Raw genomic sequence first — 19,323 nt, forward strand, 5'->3', positions numbered from 1 at the left:
TACCTCATTGAGTGTTTTTTAAGGCAAGGATAGATACATTTTTGAACAGTAAAGGAATTAAGGGTAATGGTGAGCGGGCGGGTAAGTGGAGCTGAGTCCACAAAAAGATCAGCCATGATCTTATTGAATGGTGGAGCAGGCTCAAGGGGCCAGGTAGCCAACTCCTGCTCCTAGTTCTTATGTTCTTATATTCTTATGTTCCACTACCTCCCCCAAGCACTGGGCATATTTGTGTGGAGTTCCCCTCTGTGCCAGTGGAGGGGTTCATTTATTTAATACAATGTGCAAACAAAAGAGAGATAAATTATATTTACCTTGTGATTATGTTCTCATGATGACCCAAAGCATTTCGCAACCAATTGATTACACATAAGCAAATGAGACAAAGCTTATGTGCACAGCCAGATCCCACAAATGGCGAGCAAATTGGCTTTTGGTGATGTTGGTTGAAGGGAGGCTTTTTTGCTCAAAATACAATCTCCCTGCTCTTGAATTATCCCCACAGGGTCTTTAACGTCCTTGGCTTTCGTCACATTCAGAGACTTGCAGGTCCAGAAGCATAGCACTCCCTCACTGCAACAATGGTCTAAGCATGGGTTCAAAAATCTTGTCATGGGATTTGAACTTACAACTTCCTCCCTGCAGGATGTAATATACTTTATTTTTCCAAAGGTAGACTTTATTCATAAAATATCTGAAAGAACATCACAGACTTTTCAAAATGGCCGTCATACAAAGCGCAATAATCTTCTACATGCATCATGTTGCACTGTGAGGTGCTTCAATACATAGAACATAGAACATAGAAAGCCACAGCACAAACAGGCCCTTCGGCCCACAAGTTGCGCTGATCATATCCCTACCTCTAGGCCTATCTATAGCCCTCAATCCCATTAAATCCCATGTACTCATCCAGAAGTCTCTTAAAAGACCCCAACGAGTTTGCCTCCACCACCACCGACGTCAGCCGATTCCACTCACCCACCACCCTCTGAGTGAAAAACTTACCCCTGACATCTCCTCTGTACCTACCCCCCAGCACCTTAAACCTGTGTCCTCTCGTAGCAACCATTTCAGCCCTTGGAAATAGCCTCTGAGAGTCTACCCTATCCAGACCTCTCAACATCTTGTAAACCTCTATCAGGTCACCTCTCATCCTTCGTCTCTCCAGGGAGAAGAGACCAAGCTCCCTCAACCTATCCTCATAAGGCATGCCCCCCAATCCAGGCAACATCCTTGTAAATCTCCTCTGCACCCTTTCAGTGGCTTCAACATCTTTCCTGTAATGAGGTGACCAGAACTGCGCGCAGTACTCCAAGTGGGGTCTAACCAGGGTCCTATAAAGCTGCAGCATTATCTCCCGACTCCTAAACTCAATCCCTCGATTAATGAAGGCTAGTACGCCGTACGCCTTCTTGACTGCATCCTCCACCTGCGAGGCCGATTTAAGAGTCCTATGGACCCGGACCCCAAGGTCCTTCTGATCCTCTACACTGCTAAGAATGGTACCCTTCATATTATACTGCTGCTTCATCCCATTGGATCTGCCAAAATGGATCACTACACACTTATCCGGGTTGAAGTCCATCTGCCACTTCTCCGCCCAGTCTTGCATTCTATCTATGTCTCGCTGCAACTTCTGACATCCCTCCAAACTATCCACAACACCACCTACCTTAGTGTCGTCAGCAAACTTACCAACCCATCCCTCCACTTCCTCATCCAGGTCATTTATGAAAATGACAAACAGCAAGGGTCCCAGAACAGATCCCTGGGGCACTCCACTGGTCACTGACCTCCATGCAGAGAAAGACCCCTCCACAGCCACTCTCTGCCTTCTGCAGGCAAGCCAGTTCTGGATCCACAAGGCAACAGCCCCTTGGATCCCATGCCCTCTCACTTTCTCAAGAAGTCTTGCATGGGGGACCTTATCGAACGCCTTGCTGAAGTCCATATAGACCACATCCACCGCTCTTCCTTCGTCAATGTGTTTGGTCACATTTTCAAAGAACTCAACCAGGCTCGTAAGGCACGACCTGCCCTTGACAAAGCCGTGCTGACTACTTTTGATCATACTAAACTTCTCTAGATGATCATAAATCCTGTCTCTCAGGATCCTCTCCATCAACTTACCAACCACTGAGGTTAGACTCACCGGTCGGTAATTTCCCGGGCTGTCCCTGTTCCCTTTCTTGAATATAGGGACCACATCTGCAATCCTCCAATCCTCCGGAACCTCTCCCGTCTCCATCGACGATGCAAAGATCATCGCCAAAGGCTCCGCAATCTCCTCCCTCGCCTCCCACAGTAACCTGGGGTACATCCCATCCGGTCCCGGCGACTTACCAACCTTGATGCCATTCAATAGTTCCAACACATCCTCTTTCTTTATGTCCACATGCTCGATCCTTTCTGTCCACCGCAAACCAGCAGTACAACCACCCAGATCCCTTTCCACTGTGAATACCGAGGAAAAGTATTCATTAAGCACCTCCGCCATTTCTAACGGTTCCGCACAAACTTTTCCCCCTTCACCTTTTAAGGGTCCTATGCCTTCACATCTCATCCTTTTACTCTTGACATATTTGTAGAAAGCCTTGGGATTCTCCTTAATCTTACCCGCCAAGGTCTTCTCATGACCCCTTCTCGCTCTCCTAATTTCCTTCTTAAGCTCCTTCCTACATCCCGTATACTCCTCTAAATCCTTAACACCTCCTAGCTCTCTGAACCTTCTGTACGCCTCTCTTTTCTTATTCACCAGGTTCATCACAACCTTCGTGCACCACGGTTCCCGTACCCTACCAACACCCCCCTGTCTCATCGGAACGTTGTCATGCAGAGCTCCAGACAAACATTCCTTGAAAATCCTCCACTTTCCTTCGGTACTTTTCCCCAAGAATGCCTCCTTCCAATTTACCCGTCTAATTTCCTCCCTGATGACACTGTATTTCCCTTTACTCCAGAGAAACACTTTCCTAGCCTGCCTGATCCTATCTCTTTCCAATGCTATCGTGAAGGAGATAGAATTATGATCGCTATCCCCAAGATGCTCACCCACCGAGAGATCCTCCACCTGTCCAGGTTCATTAGCCAGCACCAGATCAAGTACAGCCTCTCCTCTAGTAGGCTTATCCACATACTGTGTCAGGAAACTCTCCTGGACACACCTAACAAACTCCTCTCCATCCAAACCCCTAGCCCTAGGGATATTCCAATCTATGTTTGGGAAATTAAAATCTCCCATCACGACAACTCTGTTATTCCTACATCTCTCCAGGATCTGTTTCCCCATCTGCTCCTCAACATCTCTGTTACTATTGGGCGGCCTATAGAAAACACCCAGCAACGTTACCGACCCCTTCCTGTTCCTAACCTCCACCCACAGAGACTCCGTAGTCAATCCCTCCACGGCGTCCACCTTCTCTACAGCCATGACACTATCCCTGATCAACAGTGCCACTCCCCCCCCTCTCTTGCCTCCCTCCCTGTCCTTCCTGAAACATCTAAAACCCGGCACCTGAAGCACCCAGTCCTGTCCCTGAGACATCCAAGTCTCCGTAATGGCCACCACATCACAATTCGAAGCAGCAATCCACGCTCTAAGCTCATCCACTTTATTCACTACACTCCTGGCATTAAAATAGACACATCTCAGACCTTCAGCCTGAGCACTTCCCTTCTCCATCACTCGTCTAACCTCCCTCTTACCCTGTCTACATTCCTTATCTATTTGCGAGCTAACCTCCTCGCTCTCAGTCCCCTCATTTCGATTCCCTCCCCCCAACCTTTCTAGTTTAAAGTCTCTCCAGTAGCCTTAGCCAACCTTCCCGCCAGGATATTGGTCCCCCTGGGTTTCAAGTGCCACCCGTCTTTTTTAAACAGGTCACACCTGCCCCTAAAGAGGTCCCAATGATCCAAGTACCCAAATCCTTGTCCCTTGCTCCAGTCCCTCAGCCACGCATTCATTCTCCACCGATTCCTGTTCTCACTCTCCCGCGGCACAGGCAGCAATCCCGAGATTACTACCTTTGCATTCCTCTTTCTCAGCTGTCTACCTAACTCCCTATATTCTCTTTTCATGACCCCTTCCCTCTTCCTACCTATGTCAGCAGTACCTATATGCATCACGACCTTCGGCTCCTCTCCCTCCCCCTTCAGGATTTCTGGGACTCGACCAGAGACGTCCCGGACCCCTGCACCAGGGAGGCAAACCACCATCCGAGAGTCCCGTCTGTGTCCGCAAAAACGCCTATCTGACCCCCTCACCGTAGAGTCCCCAATTAGCACTACCCTCCTTTCCTTGCCCTTTTGCACTACTGGGCCAGGCTCAGCTCCAGAGACACTGCCACCGCTGCTTCCCCCAGGTTGGCTGTCCTCCCCAGTAGTACTCAGACAGGAGTACTTATTATTAAGGGGCACATCCACCGGGGTGCTCACCATCAACCGAGCTTTCTCCTTCCTCACTGTTACCCAGTTACCCTCCTCCCGTGGTCCCGGTGTGACCACCTGCCGATAGCTCCTGTCAATGACCTCCTCACTATCCCTAACCCGGCGAAGGTCCTCGAGCTGCAATTCCAGTTCCCTAACATGGTCCCTTAGGAACCGCAGCTCAACACACCCAGCACAGATATGGTCGTCCGGGAGGCTAGGAGCCTCCAGGACCTCCCACATCCTACATTGGGAACAACATACTGGCCTCACACTCATAATTTCCCTTTTAAACACACAGGGAAAAAAAAAAGTGAATGAAAATTTTAAACTTACCTTTCCTCCTCCTGTTTTCTCCAAAGCCCTGCTCTCACTGGGTCTTTTTTTTTAGGTTAGAGGAGGAGGGAGGGTGGGATACTCTACAAGTGTAGAGTATCGGGATTCCTCTCTGTTCCAATTTATTGGGGAAAAAAAAAAATCTCTCTCTCCCAGACCTCCCTGCGCGACCACTTCCGGGTTTAGATATTTTTTTAAAAACCCGCGAAAAAGTAAGTTAAAAAATAAAAGCGCTTACCCGCAGCACTCCTCTCGCGAATCTCTCCCTCTCTGCTGTACTTCCAAGAAGCAATGAGGCCGATTCACTGAGGTGAGTAACTTTTAAAAAATCTCTCTCTCCCAGACCTCCCTGCGCGACCACTTCCGGGTTTAGATATTTTTTTAAAAACCCGCGGAAAAGTAAGTTAAAAAATAAAAGCGCTTACCCGCAGCACTCCTCTCGCGAATCTCTCCCTCTCTGCTGTACTTCCAAGAAGCAATGAGTCCAAGAAACATTACAAACATTTCAAAATGGTGACCACAAATGGTGCAAAGGTGTTTAAGTTGCAGTCTGAGGTGCTTCCACGCACAAGAACACAAGAGCAACATTTTTACACAGGGGGTGGTACGTAAGTGGAATGAGCTGCCGGAGGAAGTGGTTGAGGCAGGGACATCGATGATATTTAAAAGGCATTTGGACAGAGACATGGATAGGAAAGGTTTAGAGGGATATGGGTCAAATGCAGGCAAATGGGGTTAGCTTAGACGGGCTTTTTGGTCAACATGGACCAGTTTGTGCCATTGATTCCATTAAATAGAAGCAGGAGTGGGTCATCGGGCCCTTCAAGCCTGCCCCGCCATTCAACACAATCATGGCTGACCTAAACCGGTCTCAACTCCTTTTCTGTGCCATTTCCCCAGAGCCTCGATAGATCAAATATTTATCCACCTCCATCTTAAATACTTCTAACGATCCAGCCTCCACTACCCTTTGGGACAGAGATTCATTGCCTTCTACGAGAAGAAATTCCTTGCACCTCAGTTTTAAATGACCAGCCCTTTATCTTGTAACTATGTCCCCTTGTTCGAGACTTTCCCGCTCATGGAAACATCTCACCACCTACCCTGTCCAGCCCCCTCAGGATCCTCCCTACAATTGTAATTCATGTAGTATTCACTGTATGCATTCAATGTGAGTCATAAAGCCTGAGGGGGTTCCATACAATTCCAGTTCACCGTGGCTGAAAGTTCATACTGTTAGTGGTGCTATATTGCCATTTGGTGTATTTATCCAATGACTATTGGTATCCTGTAGCATTGCTCAGTGGTGGCTGCACTTTCAGCTTCTAAAAAGTTCTCTTATTTCAAATTAATATTGGTTTATATGTGAGTTGCTGGCTCATAAAGATGACTTTCCTATCTGACCATATTTGAGCACATTAGCATGGTTAGTTTAACAATAATCAGGTATGATTATGGACACACAAGATGAGATTTTGTATGTGTCACAAATTGAAGTGTGGTTAATGCTGTTCTTTCCCCTTTGGAACCATGTGGAAAAGAAAACATTCATAGATGGTTACACACAGGAGTGTCCTACTGTTCTGAGGAGGGATACGGTCCCATCGGAGTTTGACTGGGCATGACCTTATTGCTCTTCCTCCTCCTTATCATCTCACTGTACTTCTCGATCAGGAATGTGTAATAAATGCTAGCCTAGCCAGCAACGCCTACGTCCTGTGAAAGAACAAATAATTTAAAAGGCCAAAGAAATCAGGATTGATGCCCAGAATGTGCAGAGTTCAATGATCTCAAATGTGATTTGATTTGATTTGGTTTATTATTATCACATGTATTGGCATACAGTGAAAAGTATTGTTTCTTGCGCATTATAAAGACAAAGCATACCGTTCATAGAGAAGGAAAGGAGAGAGCGCAGAATGTAGTGTTACAGTCATAGCTAAGGTGTAGAGAAAGATCAACTTGCTGAGGTAGGTCCATTCGAAAGTCTGATGGCAGCAGGGAAGAAGCTGTTCTTGAGTCAGTTACTTTGTGACCTCAGGGTTTTGTATTTTTTTCCCGATGGAAGAATGTCCGGGGTGCATGGGGCCCTTAATTATGCTCACTGCTTTTCCGAGGCAGCGGGAAGTGTAGACAGAGTCAATGGATGGGAGGCCGGTTTGCATGATGGGCTGGGCTTCATTCACAACCCTTTGTAGTTCCTTGCGGTCTTGGACAGAGCAGGAGCCATACCAAGCTGTGATACAACCAGAAGGAATGCTTTCTATGGTGCATCTGTAAAAGTTGGTGAGCGGGCACAACATTTGGGCTTTGCACTGGTGTAAGGGAAAACCACTCACTTGTAAGTATTATTCAGTAATGAGTGCTAGAAAGTGCATCTATGTGGACATTGATGAGAAGGAGATTACGCTCAGTATGATGATGCACTGTTCAAAAGCCAGCTTCCACCGGTTGCCTAGGCTCAGACTTGTAGAACAGCTGGTTGAGTCAGCTTCTGGAGATGTCTGAATTATATCATCGTCACAAGGCTCAGGGTCTGCTGAAGGGCAAAGGAGAAGGTCTGTCGAGAGAAGTTACTGGCGCCATTGAAAGTTAAGTTAAAGTTTATTTATTAGTGTCACAAGTAGGTTTACATTAACACTGCAGTGAAGTTACTATGAAAATCCCCTGGTCGTCACACTTCGGCACCTGTTCGGGTCAATGTACCTAACCAGCACGTCTTTCAGACTGTGGGAGGAACCTGGAGCACCCGGAGGATACCCACGCAGACACGGGGAGAACGTGCAGACTCCACACAGGCAGTAACCCAATCTGGGAATCGAACCCAGGTCCCTGGCTCTGTGAGGCAGCAGTGCTAACCACTGTGCCACTGTGCGTTTTATCTGGCCTGTGGTTTTCTGTTCTTATGATGAGGCGGAAATACATCTGAGCGAAAGTTTCTGGCCACCAGCAGCAACTGCAAAATGTCACTTCAGTACAATGAACCCTTGTGTCTTATTTTTACACTTAGGAGCAGCAGATGCAGTTCAGTCTGAAGACGCACCAAGTACCTTAAGATCATGTTTTGTGGCCTATCTGTCGGGATCTCGCGACCAAGGCAGGAGGTAAACTTGGCAAATTCCCTTTCTGCAGGAGAGTACATTGGGATGATATCACCTGGGAGAGGTGAATTAAACTTGTGACCCAAAGTAATTGTATTTCTCGGATCCATTAACTCACTGAGGGGGTGTAGACAATGATCAAATGGGATTTTAAAAAGCTCATTTGCATAGAATTGCACTATGCGCAGAATTAATTTTCCATCAAAATTCTTATAGGTCTTTAATGTTACTGGAATGCTGATCTCCCAGTGTGTAATGCTGTAATACTATTAATATGTACCTGTTTTAAGAATAACCTGATTGAAGTAGAAATGCATCTCATTGCCTAGGCACCATTGCAAAGAATCTAACTGAGAAAATGACTGTGTAGCACGTGGAACCCCTGGGGGTGTTTCTGTCCCATCAGTAACCAAGCACAACACCTGTGAGAGACCAGACCAGAGAAACAGCCGTTACACAAAGTGCAATAATCTTCAGGTTTTCTACATACATCATGTTGCACACCAAGGAGATTCAATACAGTCCAAGAAACATTACAATCATTTCAGAATGGTCATTACAAATGGTGCAAAGTTGTCTGCATAGATCTAGTTGCACTCTGAGGTGCTTCCACACACAAAAACAAAAAAGAGTAAGCCACCAGACCGTTCAATCCTGCCCCGCTATTCAGTACGATCGTGGCTGATCTATGCTGGTCTTAACTCAGAGAGAGAGCCTCAACAAAATCTACCCCCTGCCCCACTCAGACTGATCGCACCCCCCCCCAGCAAAGATCACGATGCAGAGTGGCAGCGGGCCCCCCTCCCTGACTGGGCCGCCTGCCATCAGACCCAACTCTCTATGTCCCATCCCCATAGGCCCCGCCCAGTGTGAAGGATCAAGGTGCCCGACGGGCATTACTGAGGTGCCAAGCTGGCTGTGCCAAGGTGCCAGGTTAGCACTGCCAGGCTGGCACTGCCTAATGGGCATCCCCCCTTGCCCTCTGCCTCCCCGGGGGGGAGGGGGGGTCTCAGTGGCCTCTGTTTCTACCATGGGGAGCAGGTGTTTTCCTCACCAGAGAACCTCTCCCGGAAAGGCCATAAAGGCGAGCGAGAGCGGACAATTGAGCGCCATCCTTGCTAGACAGATGGAAAACACAATTTCAATAAATTTAAATAATTTATTCAGCCTCCTCACCCATTTCCGGTAAGAGGCTGACCACGCAGGGGGGCGGGGCTTATTCGCGCCGGAGTTTGACAGTTCTAGAACTCTGCGCATGTGCAGTGGTCCCGATCTGCCAGTCTCCCCGTTTGTTGGCCAGCTCGATCGCTGGCCAGCCCGGGATCCCTCCAGTGCTGCCTCTCCAGCCACTCCCCATGGCCCGATCGTAGCCCCCACAACAATTCCCGGGCCAGACTGACCACCCACCCTGTCCCGGAGAGCCCCAATGTCCAGTCCCTGCACCCAGCAGTGCCGATCCCCCCACCTCCCTCACACCGGCAAAGCCCACTCCTCCTCGCTGACCCCCCCCCTTCCCAGGGTCAGACCCTCCCCAGGAGGCAGACCCCTGCCCGGCAGACCAACCCCTCCCAGCCCGCCCCAATCGCTGCCCTCCCTCCAGCCCAGAGCGATCCCAATGCAGAGTGGCAGCGGGACCCACCACCCCCACCGATCGCCACCTCCACCCACAATAGGCCCCACCCCCTTGACACTGCCCGATGCCCGGTGGGCAGTACCAAGGTGCCCACTGGGCATGGGCACTTTGCCCCTTGGGCAGTGTCAGGGGGCACAGGCTGGCACTGCCAGAGTGCCCATGCCCAAGGGGCACCACCCCCCCACCGCCTGGCCCCATGGGGGGCCCCGATTGCCCTCTCCCCTTCATTCCGGTGGGATCTTGCGCTAGTTCCCCGAATGTGGGGAGCTAGTGTAAATCCTGCCGGAATGAAGTACTCCTTGCGGGGGCGGGAGATTCAATTGGGACCTGAAAGTTCCCGATAATGAACTGCGAAACATATTTAAAATCTGCTTTAAACAGATTCAAATGACTTACCTGCTTTCCCGCCAGTTTCCAGCGTGGTCTGGCCTGCGACTGTTTGCCGGCTCTGGGCAATGTGCATGCGTTCCCCGCGCATGCGCAAATCCTGGTACAAGGCCGGCGACGCGCAGCTCCCACCCTGACCCGCCAGAAAAGTTGTGTGTCGCGATGGGAGAATCGCGGTCAATGTGTGAGGGTTGCGGGGAAAAGGCGGGAGAGTGGCACTAAGCCATAATGCTCATTTGGAGAGCCGGTGCAGAACCGATGGACCAAATGGCTTCCTTCTGAGTCACGACAATTTTGTAATTCTGCGACGCACCTTTTGGACTTGGTTCCAGGCAAAAGGATAAATGGGTGCAAGTTTTACCATTTGAATCACACAAAGTGGAAACAAATGAGTTCGTCAGAAGAAATGAATTTAGTTGCTGGCCTTTAGTTGCCCCACATTAAATTCCATTCCGTATCGGATCAACTGATCTAAGCTTGTGTTTACTAGAATGTTGCTCTCTCATGCACAACCTTTAAGATACTCAATAAAGATTCCATGTGAAGCCTTTTATAAAGCTGCCAGAATGTCCAGAAACTTGGCAGCGAGTCCTATTGCTCAGAATATGTTCACGTTAAAATAATACCAACACAGAGAGTAACATCTGTTGCCCTGATTTATGGATAGTAGGTAGACAGATAGTGGTTAGTCTCAGGGGAAAGATGGCCAGTAACTCCCTGGCTCCCAGGATGGGATTTTCCGGCCACGCTGTCATCCAAACAATAACTTACCCAGTTATTTCCGAATGGATATTCCCATCTGAGGTCAACAGACCTTTCCCGCCCTTCCCACTACGATTCCCATGGTGGACTGGATGGGAAAATTCCACCCCTAGTGTCTGATTTGAGGACATCCTAAAGATACTTTGGAGAATCCTTCTCGGAAGTTCCCAGGTAAGGGTTTACCTGGTAATTGTCCAGAAGCGCTAATTTCCCCTGGACAACTGCGCTGGACTGGGAACCGTCCAACAAACTGATTTAAATCACTCACTTCCGATAATTCTGCCAGCTTTACACCAATAGTTACTCTGAAAGATTTGGAAGAAATGAAAGCACATCTAGCTACAGTGTAGCTATTTTAAAGTGTCCCCTGTTGCCCCGACTAAGCACCTCACCCCCAATGGTATCCCCTGCCTGCACGAGATTCCCTCCCCGGCCCCGTACTCCCTCCCCCCACCCATGTCCAACGCCCCTCCACCCACCCCCACATCCACTTCCCTTAGACACTTACCTTCTCCCTGGCTTGTTATTCTCAATGGGACCTTTGAACTCACCTGCTTTATGGCAGCTAGTGACGTAAAAAGCGGGCGAGTCCTCCTTCACTTGCACACTTTGCAGCTGGAGCCGGGGACGTGCTTTGCGCCTTCAGTCCCACCTGGCCTGAGTCAGAAAGGTCGGGCCAGATGGGCGCTTCACAGCTTTAATTCGGGTAGGTCGGTACAGAGTGACAGTCCATTGCCGATTAGCATTCAGAGGAAGTTATCGGCCAACGAATGGTTCCCCATTTCTATTTCACCAACACCACCAGTGCTGTCAGTCCCCTCGATTTCCCCCATCTCTTTTGAGTTTCAAATTCACGATCTTAAATATTCTTCCTTTATCCTTGCCACAAATAAATCAAGACTCACGGCATATCCCGTACCATCCTGCAACTTCAAACCTGGGAACCTTGGCCGTCTTCCTCTGACAACCTACATGTCCTTAAAAAAAAGGAGTTTGGAATTGGTGTAGTGCCTTTCAGAATGCTTTACAGACAGTGACATATTTGATGATGTTTAGTGATGATTGTGGTGTCCTAATTACCCTCCTCAAGAGTAATTAGGGCAATAAATGCCAGCCTAACCAAAAACACCCCCACATTCCCTTGAAAGAATGAAAGAAAATGTGACAAACAAGCTTCCCACAGGCAGCAGAGCGATAATGAGCAGATAATCTGTGTTTTTTTTATTTTGGCTGAGGGGTAATTATTATGTCACATGGCAACATGGGTGACATGCCCACGTATTTCAACATGGTAGCCGGACTGTGGAGCGGAAAGATTCAAAAACAATTCCTGTGAAAACCACAGGGCATGAGAAGACAGGATTCTCAGAGGTACGAGCCTGCATGGCCATTGGAACAGTCAAAGCTTATGATAATTTAACAAGTGTAAATCCATGCCAAACATTCTGCTCCCTGGAGGAGATTTTGTGCATGCGGGTGACATGAACGAGGGTGGAATGAAGCTGTGGATAGAGGCTGGGATTTGACCGGCGCACCTGCCCTGATTCCGGGGGCAGGCGAGGCTTGGAGAATGGCATTCTCTGTTTGGCCTCGAGTGGGGTTGTACGAACCTCGGGCAGACGTGCCGGTAAAATTCCACCCCATGTGTGAGATGAAACTCTCGGTGGCCTTTGGGTGGGATTTTCCAACCCTTTTCACTGGTGGGATCTTCCTGTCCCACTGAAGGTGACCTCCCACCTCCGCCCATCACCCTGAGGCGGGTTCTCTGGCAGCGGGGCGGGTGAGCAATGCAAATAAGCATTTATTTCGGCAGGACAGAAAGATCCCACTTGTGAACCATAGGCAGAAAACCCCAGCCTATGTAAAGAATGCAGCTCATTAATCTGGGGGCAAGTTCAGGTCCCATATATTGATGAACTCCAGCACAGCAATGCCACCCACACGGCAGCTGTACCTGCAGGGTCTAATGTCCATCACTCAACCTTTGGATGCGTGCCCCACCAAGCCATTCAAGGATCACGTTTGCACTGATGGAATAGGCGGATGGTTGATGGAAAGTAAACCTTTATGTACCAAGTATCATCGGGTCATTATAAAAATGCAGAATGCCCAATTCATTGGGCGGAGAGAAAGACTAGTTGCGGAGAAATGTTTCTAAAGCGATCATGCCACGTTTGATCCAGACTGGGATCATAATGATAATGCTAAAGTGATTTGGAATAAACTCAATTAACTCTTTAGCCGGAATTTTGCCGCCTGCCACAGGATTCGGAGCGGATGAGAGGCGGAACATGGGATGGTTCGTTGACCTCGGGCGGGATTTAACGGTTTCGGGATGAGCGAGGGCGGAAAATCCTGCCCATTGTGTTGGGTGCCTAAGATGATGACTTTGACAGTTCGTAGAGTCATAGAATCCCTACAATGCAGCAGGAGGCCATTCGGCCCATCGAGCCTGCACCGACCACATTCCCACCCAAGCCCTATTCCCATAAGTCCACGTATTCACTCTGCCAACCACCCTGACACTGGGGTCAACTCAGCATGGCCAATCAACCTAACCCGCATATCATTGGAAAGTTTGGAAATGCTTTGATTGTGGACAAAGATTTCCTTGTACAATTAATCCATTCAATAGACCGTGCCACATGTGAAATATTAGTGATATGTTTTTCTGTTGAACTTTCAAAATGTTGACCACATTATCCATACCAACCATTGACATTATTTGAGGCTGGAAAGGTTAATTGATGTGCCACAATCTTTTATATTTTAACCAATCATTAATTACTCCTGAAATCTGTTTTCACAGTGCAGTTACTGGTCCTGCATTATCTGGTCCTCCATCACCAAATTCCTGTCAGGGTGGCGCACCTGGACTACAACTGTTGGGCCACGCATCAGGTGGCAGTGACGGCACCGCCTGTTTCCCACCTGTGAGGACTTCAAGTTGTGAGATGGATGATGGGCCCCTCCCAGGACGGGGAGAAGATGCCGCTGTTTCCTCGGGAGGAGGAACCTGCGAAACGCCCGCACGGCACTGCGCCTCCGTCTCTCAGCACCGACGTCAGCACGCCCCAGTGGAATGCACGGAGCTGGATCTTCAGGAGTATCTGACGGATGTGCGGCGTGAATGCACAGTGTTTGCGCAGGAAACCGCAGCACGCTCCCAGTCCTCAAGACCGCAGGAAGGGAGAACTGCAGCTTCCTGTAGCTTTGGATCTTGTTCTTGCCTAAAGGGATCATGCTCGGGAGACCAGAAGGAGAACAGACCAGAGAAATGCTTCAACCGTGGATGTGGTAACTCTCAGCATCACCATCTACCCACTGGAAATAACTGGGTAAGTTATTGTTTGGATTACAGCATGTATGTTATGTGGTTTGGGGTCTGAGGCACATTCGCAAACAATTACAGACTTGTTTCTTGTTTTCTCTTGATGTAATTTTCATCTTTTCATCTTACCCTTTCATGCCAGGCTCCCACCCCCAGCTGAGAAATGGGCACGCATTGATAAACCTCTCTGTGCAGAAGTAGTAAAGCTTCCTGTTCTGTACATGTGTTTCTCCCCTCACTGGGAAAGCCACAAAAGAAGTTATACCAATGCTAAGTTATGAAAAAAATGATTGAAGTGTGTTCTGATAAGCAGTGACCTACAAATATGGACTGACCACTAATTTGTGGAGGCTTAAGTCAAGTTGTGATTTCCATGCATGGGACTCCAAGGCTTTTGGGATCGAGGATATTGGTTAACAGTGACTTTGTAAATCAAAATCTGCGTTTGAGATTCTGGAATTTTCCTGGATTTTTATTAATGTTCTGAATTCTGCAATTTCAAAGGTGGCAAATCAGTGGCCTTGGAAACATTCAATTGCTGTATCGAACACTCATAGCGTTCATGAGCTGAACACATAATGTGTGATTTGTAGAGTTCGGCAGAACCAGGATTAGATAATGTTACATTGATATCCTGGAGTGCTTCGCTCTGTTGCCTTTTGCGATCACGGACAACTTTCGGACTTTGCTTTTGGGGTTAGCCAATTCCCTGAATCGGGAAGAGTCCACGATTACACAAATTGCTCCTCCTCTGTTGGGAAGAGTGGCTCAATAAAACTGAAAGGTTCTTTCTGGTTTGTTATTGTCTTTATTCTTATAATTGTGCCAGTGTGGTGTTTCCATTTTCACACACTGTTTGACCTTGTAACTCTGAGTCATGCTATCAATGGAACTTGGTCAACTGCCCAAACTTGTTACATTAGTGAACTGTCGACACTGAGATTTATGATCAGTTAGAGTGACACCCATTGCAAACCCCATCTCAACTGAATGGAGCTGCATTATTCACAGTGACCTGTGTTGTTAAAGCAAAAATAAGACAAAATCTCTTTGTGACTGGCATTTGGCAGACCTGCATAGGGCATGCTGTCATGGGCGCCAAATGTCTAGACATCTTAAAAGCTTTGACCAGGAAAAATGGACAATAAAAAAAAACTTGTCAACTGTGTTTTCCCACTTCAAGCCAACAGCCTCCTCCACTTTCAATCTCAACCCTCCATTTATCTCCATTTTACTCCTTTTACCTTGATTTTATTGATGCCATTTTGTTGTTCCTTTGAATTGTTTTCTCTTTCTTCCTCAGCTTCGCTGGGCTGGAATTTCTAAAGCCAGTGATCAGCATTTCCATTGGCCACTCCAAGCTGAGATGACTGCGTAGCCCAGTTATCTCCCTCTTGCCTCTTTAAGCATGGAGGGCAACTCTGGCCGCAACTGCACAGGAGACTTCTCTCCATCCTCTTTATATAAATTACCGTAGATCGTGACATATATGTTGACCTGGCGATTGAGATGTTAACCTAATTTTGTTTAGCGCCAGAAGGGTTTACACTGGGTGTATAAGTCAACCCACCCTTTTGTTTCCTGCGAGGAAGAGCTATGCACACTTTTAGGAGTCGACCTCAGCTTTACACCACAGAAATTTATGTCTTATTCAGGTTAAGTCGGTGTGCGTGGATCTAGCAGCCAATACAGATGGTCTCCAAACTTGCAGATGATACAAAGTTAGGTGGGAGGGTGAGCTGTGAGGAGGGTGCAGAGATGTTTGGACAGGCTGAGTGTGTGGGCATATGCATGGCAGACGCAGTATAATGTGGATAAATGTGAGGTTATCCACTTTGGTATCTTTGTACACTGCAATCTATAGTAACTTTTTACGGGGGTTTGTTCTGTAGATTGGTGGTAATCTTAAAGTCTTCATGGGACAAGCTCTGAAACTTAAGTAATCTTTTTCTAGGTTATGCTCCTATCAGAACCGAAAACCATCTCCTGTGTGGAGCACAGATCCACATTATTCACATAATCATTTGCCTATCTAATTCACACCTTTTCTGTATCAGGTCGGTGATTTAGAAGATCTACTCACCAAGTCCGTGAACTGATTCAAGGTGAGACTTTTTTCTTCCTGCTTTATTCCCCTTCTTTCCCTGGATTTTTCTCTGACTTACTACCCATTCTGGGAGAAGCTTGACAAAGGAAACTGTATTCAACTTTATTTACCTTAAATCCACCGCAAAACATGATCTGAATCTCATTTGTCCTCCCAAGATACATCCACTTTCCCTTGATACCAGCCACAAGGCCATTCTGCCACATTTAATTTGGATTACGGGGGCATAATGAACTCCCCTGTCCCATTCTCCTCCACTTCTGTCCACACTAAACCACAGTAATTATTACTACAATGATTGCTACCACCACGGCTGAGATTTTCCACTCTTTTTGGGTGAATGGCAAAATCCTGTGAGTGACACAAATTGCGTTACATGCTGATTGTAAAGTTGTAACGCAATTTTCCCTGTCCTCCCATTAATGACATAATGGGATTTCTGCCATTCAGTACTGGGAACCCCATTATCATAAATTTGAATCTAATTATCTGGCCTCCATTCTCCCACCTCACCCCCCCATTACATTTTCCATTCACGCCGATGTGAATTACAACTGGTCCTCCAGCGTGGTGTGCCTGGCTGGCAGACCTGCACAAGGGGAGGACAATCATGCCCAGGCTGTACCCAGGCGTTTTCCCCTGGTACAGCCAGGGGGTTGTACCCAGGGTGGGAGGAAGGAGTGTTGTATTTTTTATTTTTGTACACCTGGGCCACATTTAAAAATGGCGCCCCTATCTTTAAGAAAACTAAGTTGCCGGCCAAGCAGGCTCATCCAGAGCCCATCCCACCAGGCTGACATCTTGGGACCTGCCCCTCGGATTTCTTTTCTTTAAGTTCCTAACAATATGCCAGAGAAAGCCGTCATTGGGGCCAGCAGCTTCTTGCCAGCTACCACTCTCTGCAAAAAAAGGAAAATTTTGTTCCATCAGTAAGGGCTGCCACGAAGTGGATACCACATTGAGGAGGTCAGTAAGCGTGCTGCTATTAAAGGTTTGTATTTCTTTGCCTGATTTGTTGTTTCCTCCACCGAACATTGAGAAGACCATCATTTTCAAACCCTGGCAACAACTCTCGGCCATTGTCACTGACTCCATCCTTCTCCTTAGGCTGAAACAGATGGTTCACACTCTTCCTGAGATGGACTCTCTTGTCTGTTCCCATCTCAAGCATTACCTAAAGTTTATTTATTAGTCACAAGTAGGCTTACATTAACACTGCAATGAAGTTACTGTGAAAATCCCCTAGCCGCCACACTTGTTCAGGTACACTGAGGGAGAATTTAGCATGGCCAATGCACCTAACCTGCACATCTTTGGACTGTGGGAGGAAACTGGAGCACCCGGAAGAAACACACGCAGACACGGGGAGAACGTGCAGACTCCGCACAGACAGTGACCCAAACCGGGAATTGAACCCAGGTCCCTGGCGCTGTGAGGCAGCGTGCTAACCACTGTGCCACCGTGCCCACCCTAACATTCCCCATCACTGTCTGTACATATCTCAGCTTACCTGCAGTGAAAACGTCATCTGTCCCTTTTTTCAGCCCCAAACTCGATTCCTTTAATGTCCTCTTGGCAAACCATCCACCCTCTACCGTTTGTAAACTTCAGCCCATTCAAAATCCTTCTGCCTGGCTCACTAGTCCATCACGAATCTACACTGGTTCCTGATCACCAACACTTTCATCCTTGTGTTTAAACCCCTCCAGGGTTTCATCTCTTCCTATCTGCCGGGGAAGCAGTGGCGTAGCAATGGGGAGACACTGGCGTAGTGTTATTATCACAGGGCTAACAATCCAGAGACGCAGGGTAATGCTTTGAGGACTTTGGGGCGGCACGGTAGCACAGTGGTGGGGCGGCACGGTAGCACAGTGGTTAGCACTGCGGCTTCACAGCTCCAGGGTCCCGGGTTCGATTCCCGGCTCGGGTCACTGTCTGTGTGGAGTTTGCACATTCTCCTCGTGTCTGCGTGGGTTTCCTCCGGGTGCTCCGGTTTCCTCCCACAGTCCAAAGATGTGCGGGTTAGGTTGATTGGCCAGGTTAAAAATTGGCCCTTAGAATCCTAAAATGCGTAGGTTAGAGGGATTAGTGGGTAAATATGTGGGGGGAGGGCCTGGGTGGGATTGTGGTCGGTGCAGACTCGATGGGCCGAATGGCCTCCTTCTGCACTGTCGGGTTTCTATGATTTCTATGACTCAGATTCGAATCCCACCGAGGCAGATGGTGAAATTTGAATTCATTAAAAGTCTAATGATGACCATGAAATCATTGTCAATTGTTGAAAAAACCCATCTGGTTCACTAATGTCTTTTAGGGAAGGAAATAATCTGCCATCCTTACCTGGTCTGGCCTACATGTGACTCCAGAGCCACAGCAATGTGGTTGACTCTCAAATGGCCTCTGAAATGGAGGGTAGTTAGGGATGGGCAATAAATGCTGGCCCAGCCAGCGACGCCCACACCCTATAAAAAGAAATGAATCTGATTCAGCCTGCTTTGAGACATGTACTGGAATTTTATCGGCCCGCCTGCCACGGGAATCGGAGCGGGCGAGGGGCGGGCCATGGAAAGGTTTGTTGACCTCAGGTGGGATTTTATGGTTTCGGGATGAGCGAGGCCAGAAAATCCCACCCAGGCTTTAAATGGGGGTGGCACAGTGGTTGGCACTGCTGCCTCACAGCGCCAGAGACCCAGGTTCAATTCCAACCTCGGGTCACTGTCTGTGGGGAGTTTGCACATTCTCCCCGTGTCTGCGTGGGCTTCCTTCGGGTGCTCTGCTTTCCTCCCACAGTCCAAAGATATGCGGATTAGGTTGATTGGCCATAATAAATTGGCCCTTAGTGTCAGGGGGATTAGCAGGGTAAATATGTGGAGTTACGGGGACGGGACTTGGGTGGGATTGTTGTCGGTACCAGCTCGATGGGCTGATTGGCCTCCTTCTGCATTGTAGGGATTCTATGAATTGTCCGAACTCCACACACTAATTCCTTCCCTAATTTTATTTGCTCCTTCGCTGCTATGGGGACTCTTCTTAAAACCCACTTCTGGCTCAGCGAGTATTAAATCCCAGCACCTTTTGAATGTGTTTCTGAACCTAGCTATTAAATAACTGCAAGCTACTTTCATATTTAGACAATGAATTGCCTGCAAGCATGTAAATACTACAAATGTGTGTACTTCTAATGCAATTAAGAAATTACACTCGAGTCTTTTGGAGCGTTTTCAATAAGATTTATTGT

General features: G+C 47.9%; 1 protein-coding gene across 17 annotated transcripts in view; it reads left to right on the forward strand.

Moving 5' to 3' along the window:
- Positions 1-19,323, forward strand: part of eda2r (ectodysplasin A2 receptor) — a 239,797-nt gene that overhangs the window by 155,382 nt on the left and 65,092 nt on the right. For 16 of the 17 annotated variants that reach the window (XM_078211864.1, XM_078211867.1, XM_078211868.1 and 13 more), the window contains 3 exons: positions 7,775-7,868; positions 13,457-13,985; positions 16,036-16,083. In XM_078211864.1, coding sequence (XP_078067990.1) covers positions 7,775-7,868; positions 13,457-13,985; positions 16,036-16,077 — 665 coding nt within the window. In that variant the 3' untranslated portion in view covers positions 16,078-16,083. The remainder of the gene's footprint in view (positions 1-7,774; positions 7,869-13,456; positions 13,986-16,035; positions 16,084-19,323) is intronic. The other variant, XM_078211861.1, reaches the window with a different exon arrangement.

Source organism: Mustelus asterias, chromosome 4 (assembly GCF_964213995.1).
Source record: "Mustelus asterias chromosome 4, sMusAst1.hap1.1, whole genome shotgun sequence".
Taxonomy (NCBI): Eukaryota; Metazoa; Chordata; class Chondrichthyes; order Carcharhiniformes; family Triakidae; genus Mustelus; species Mustelus asterias.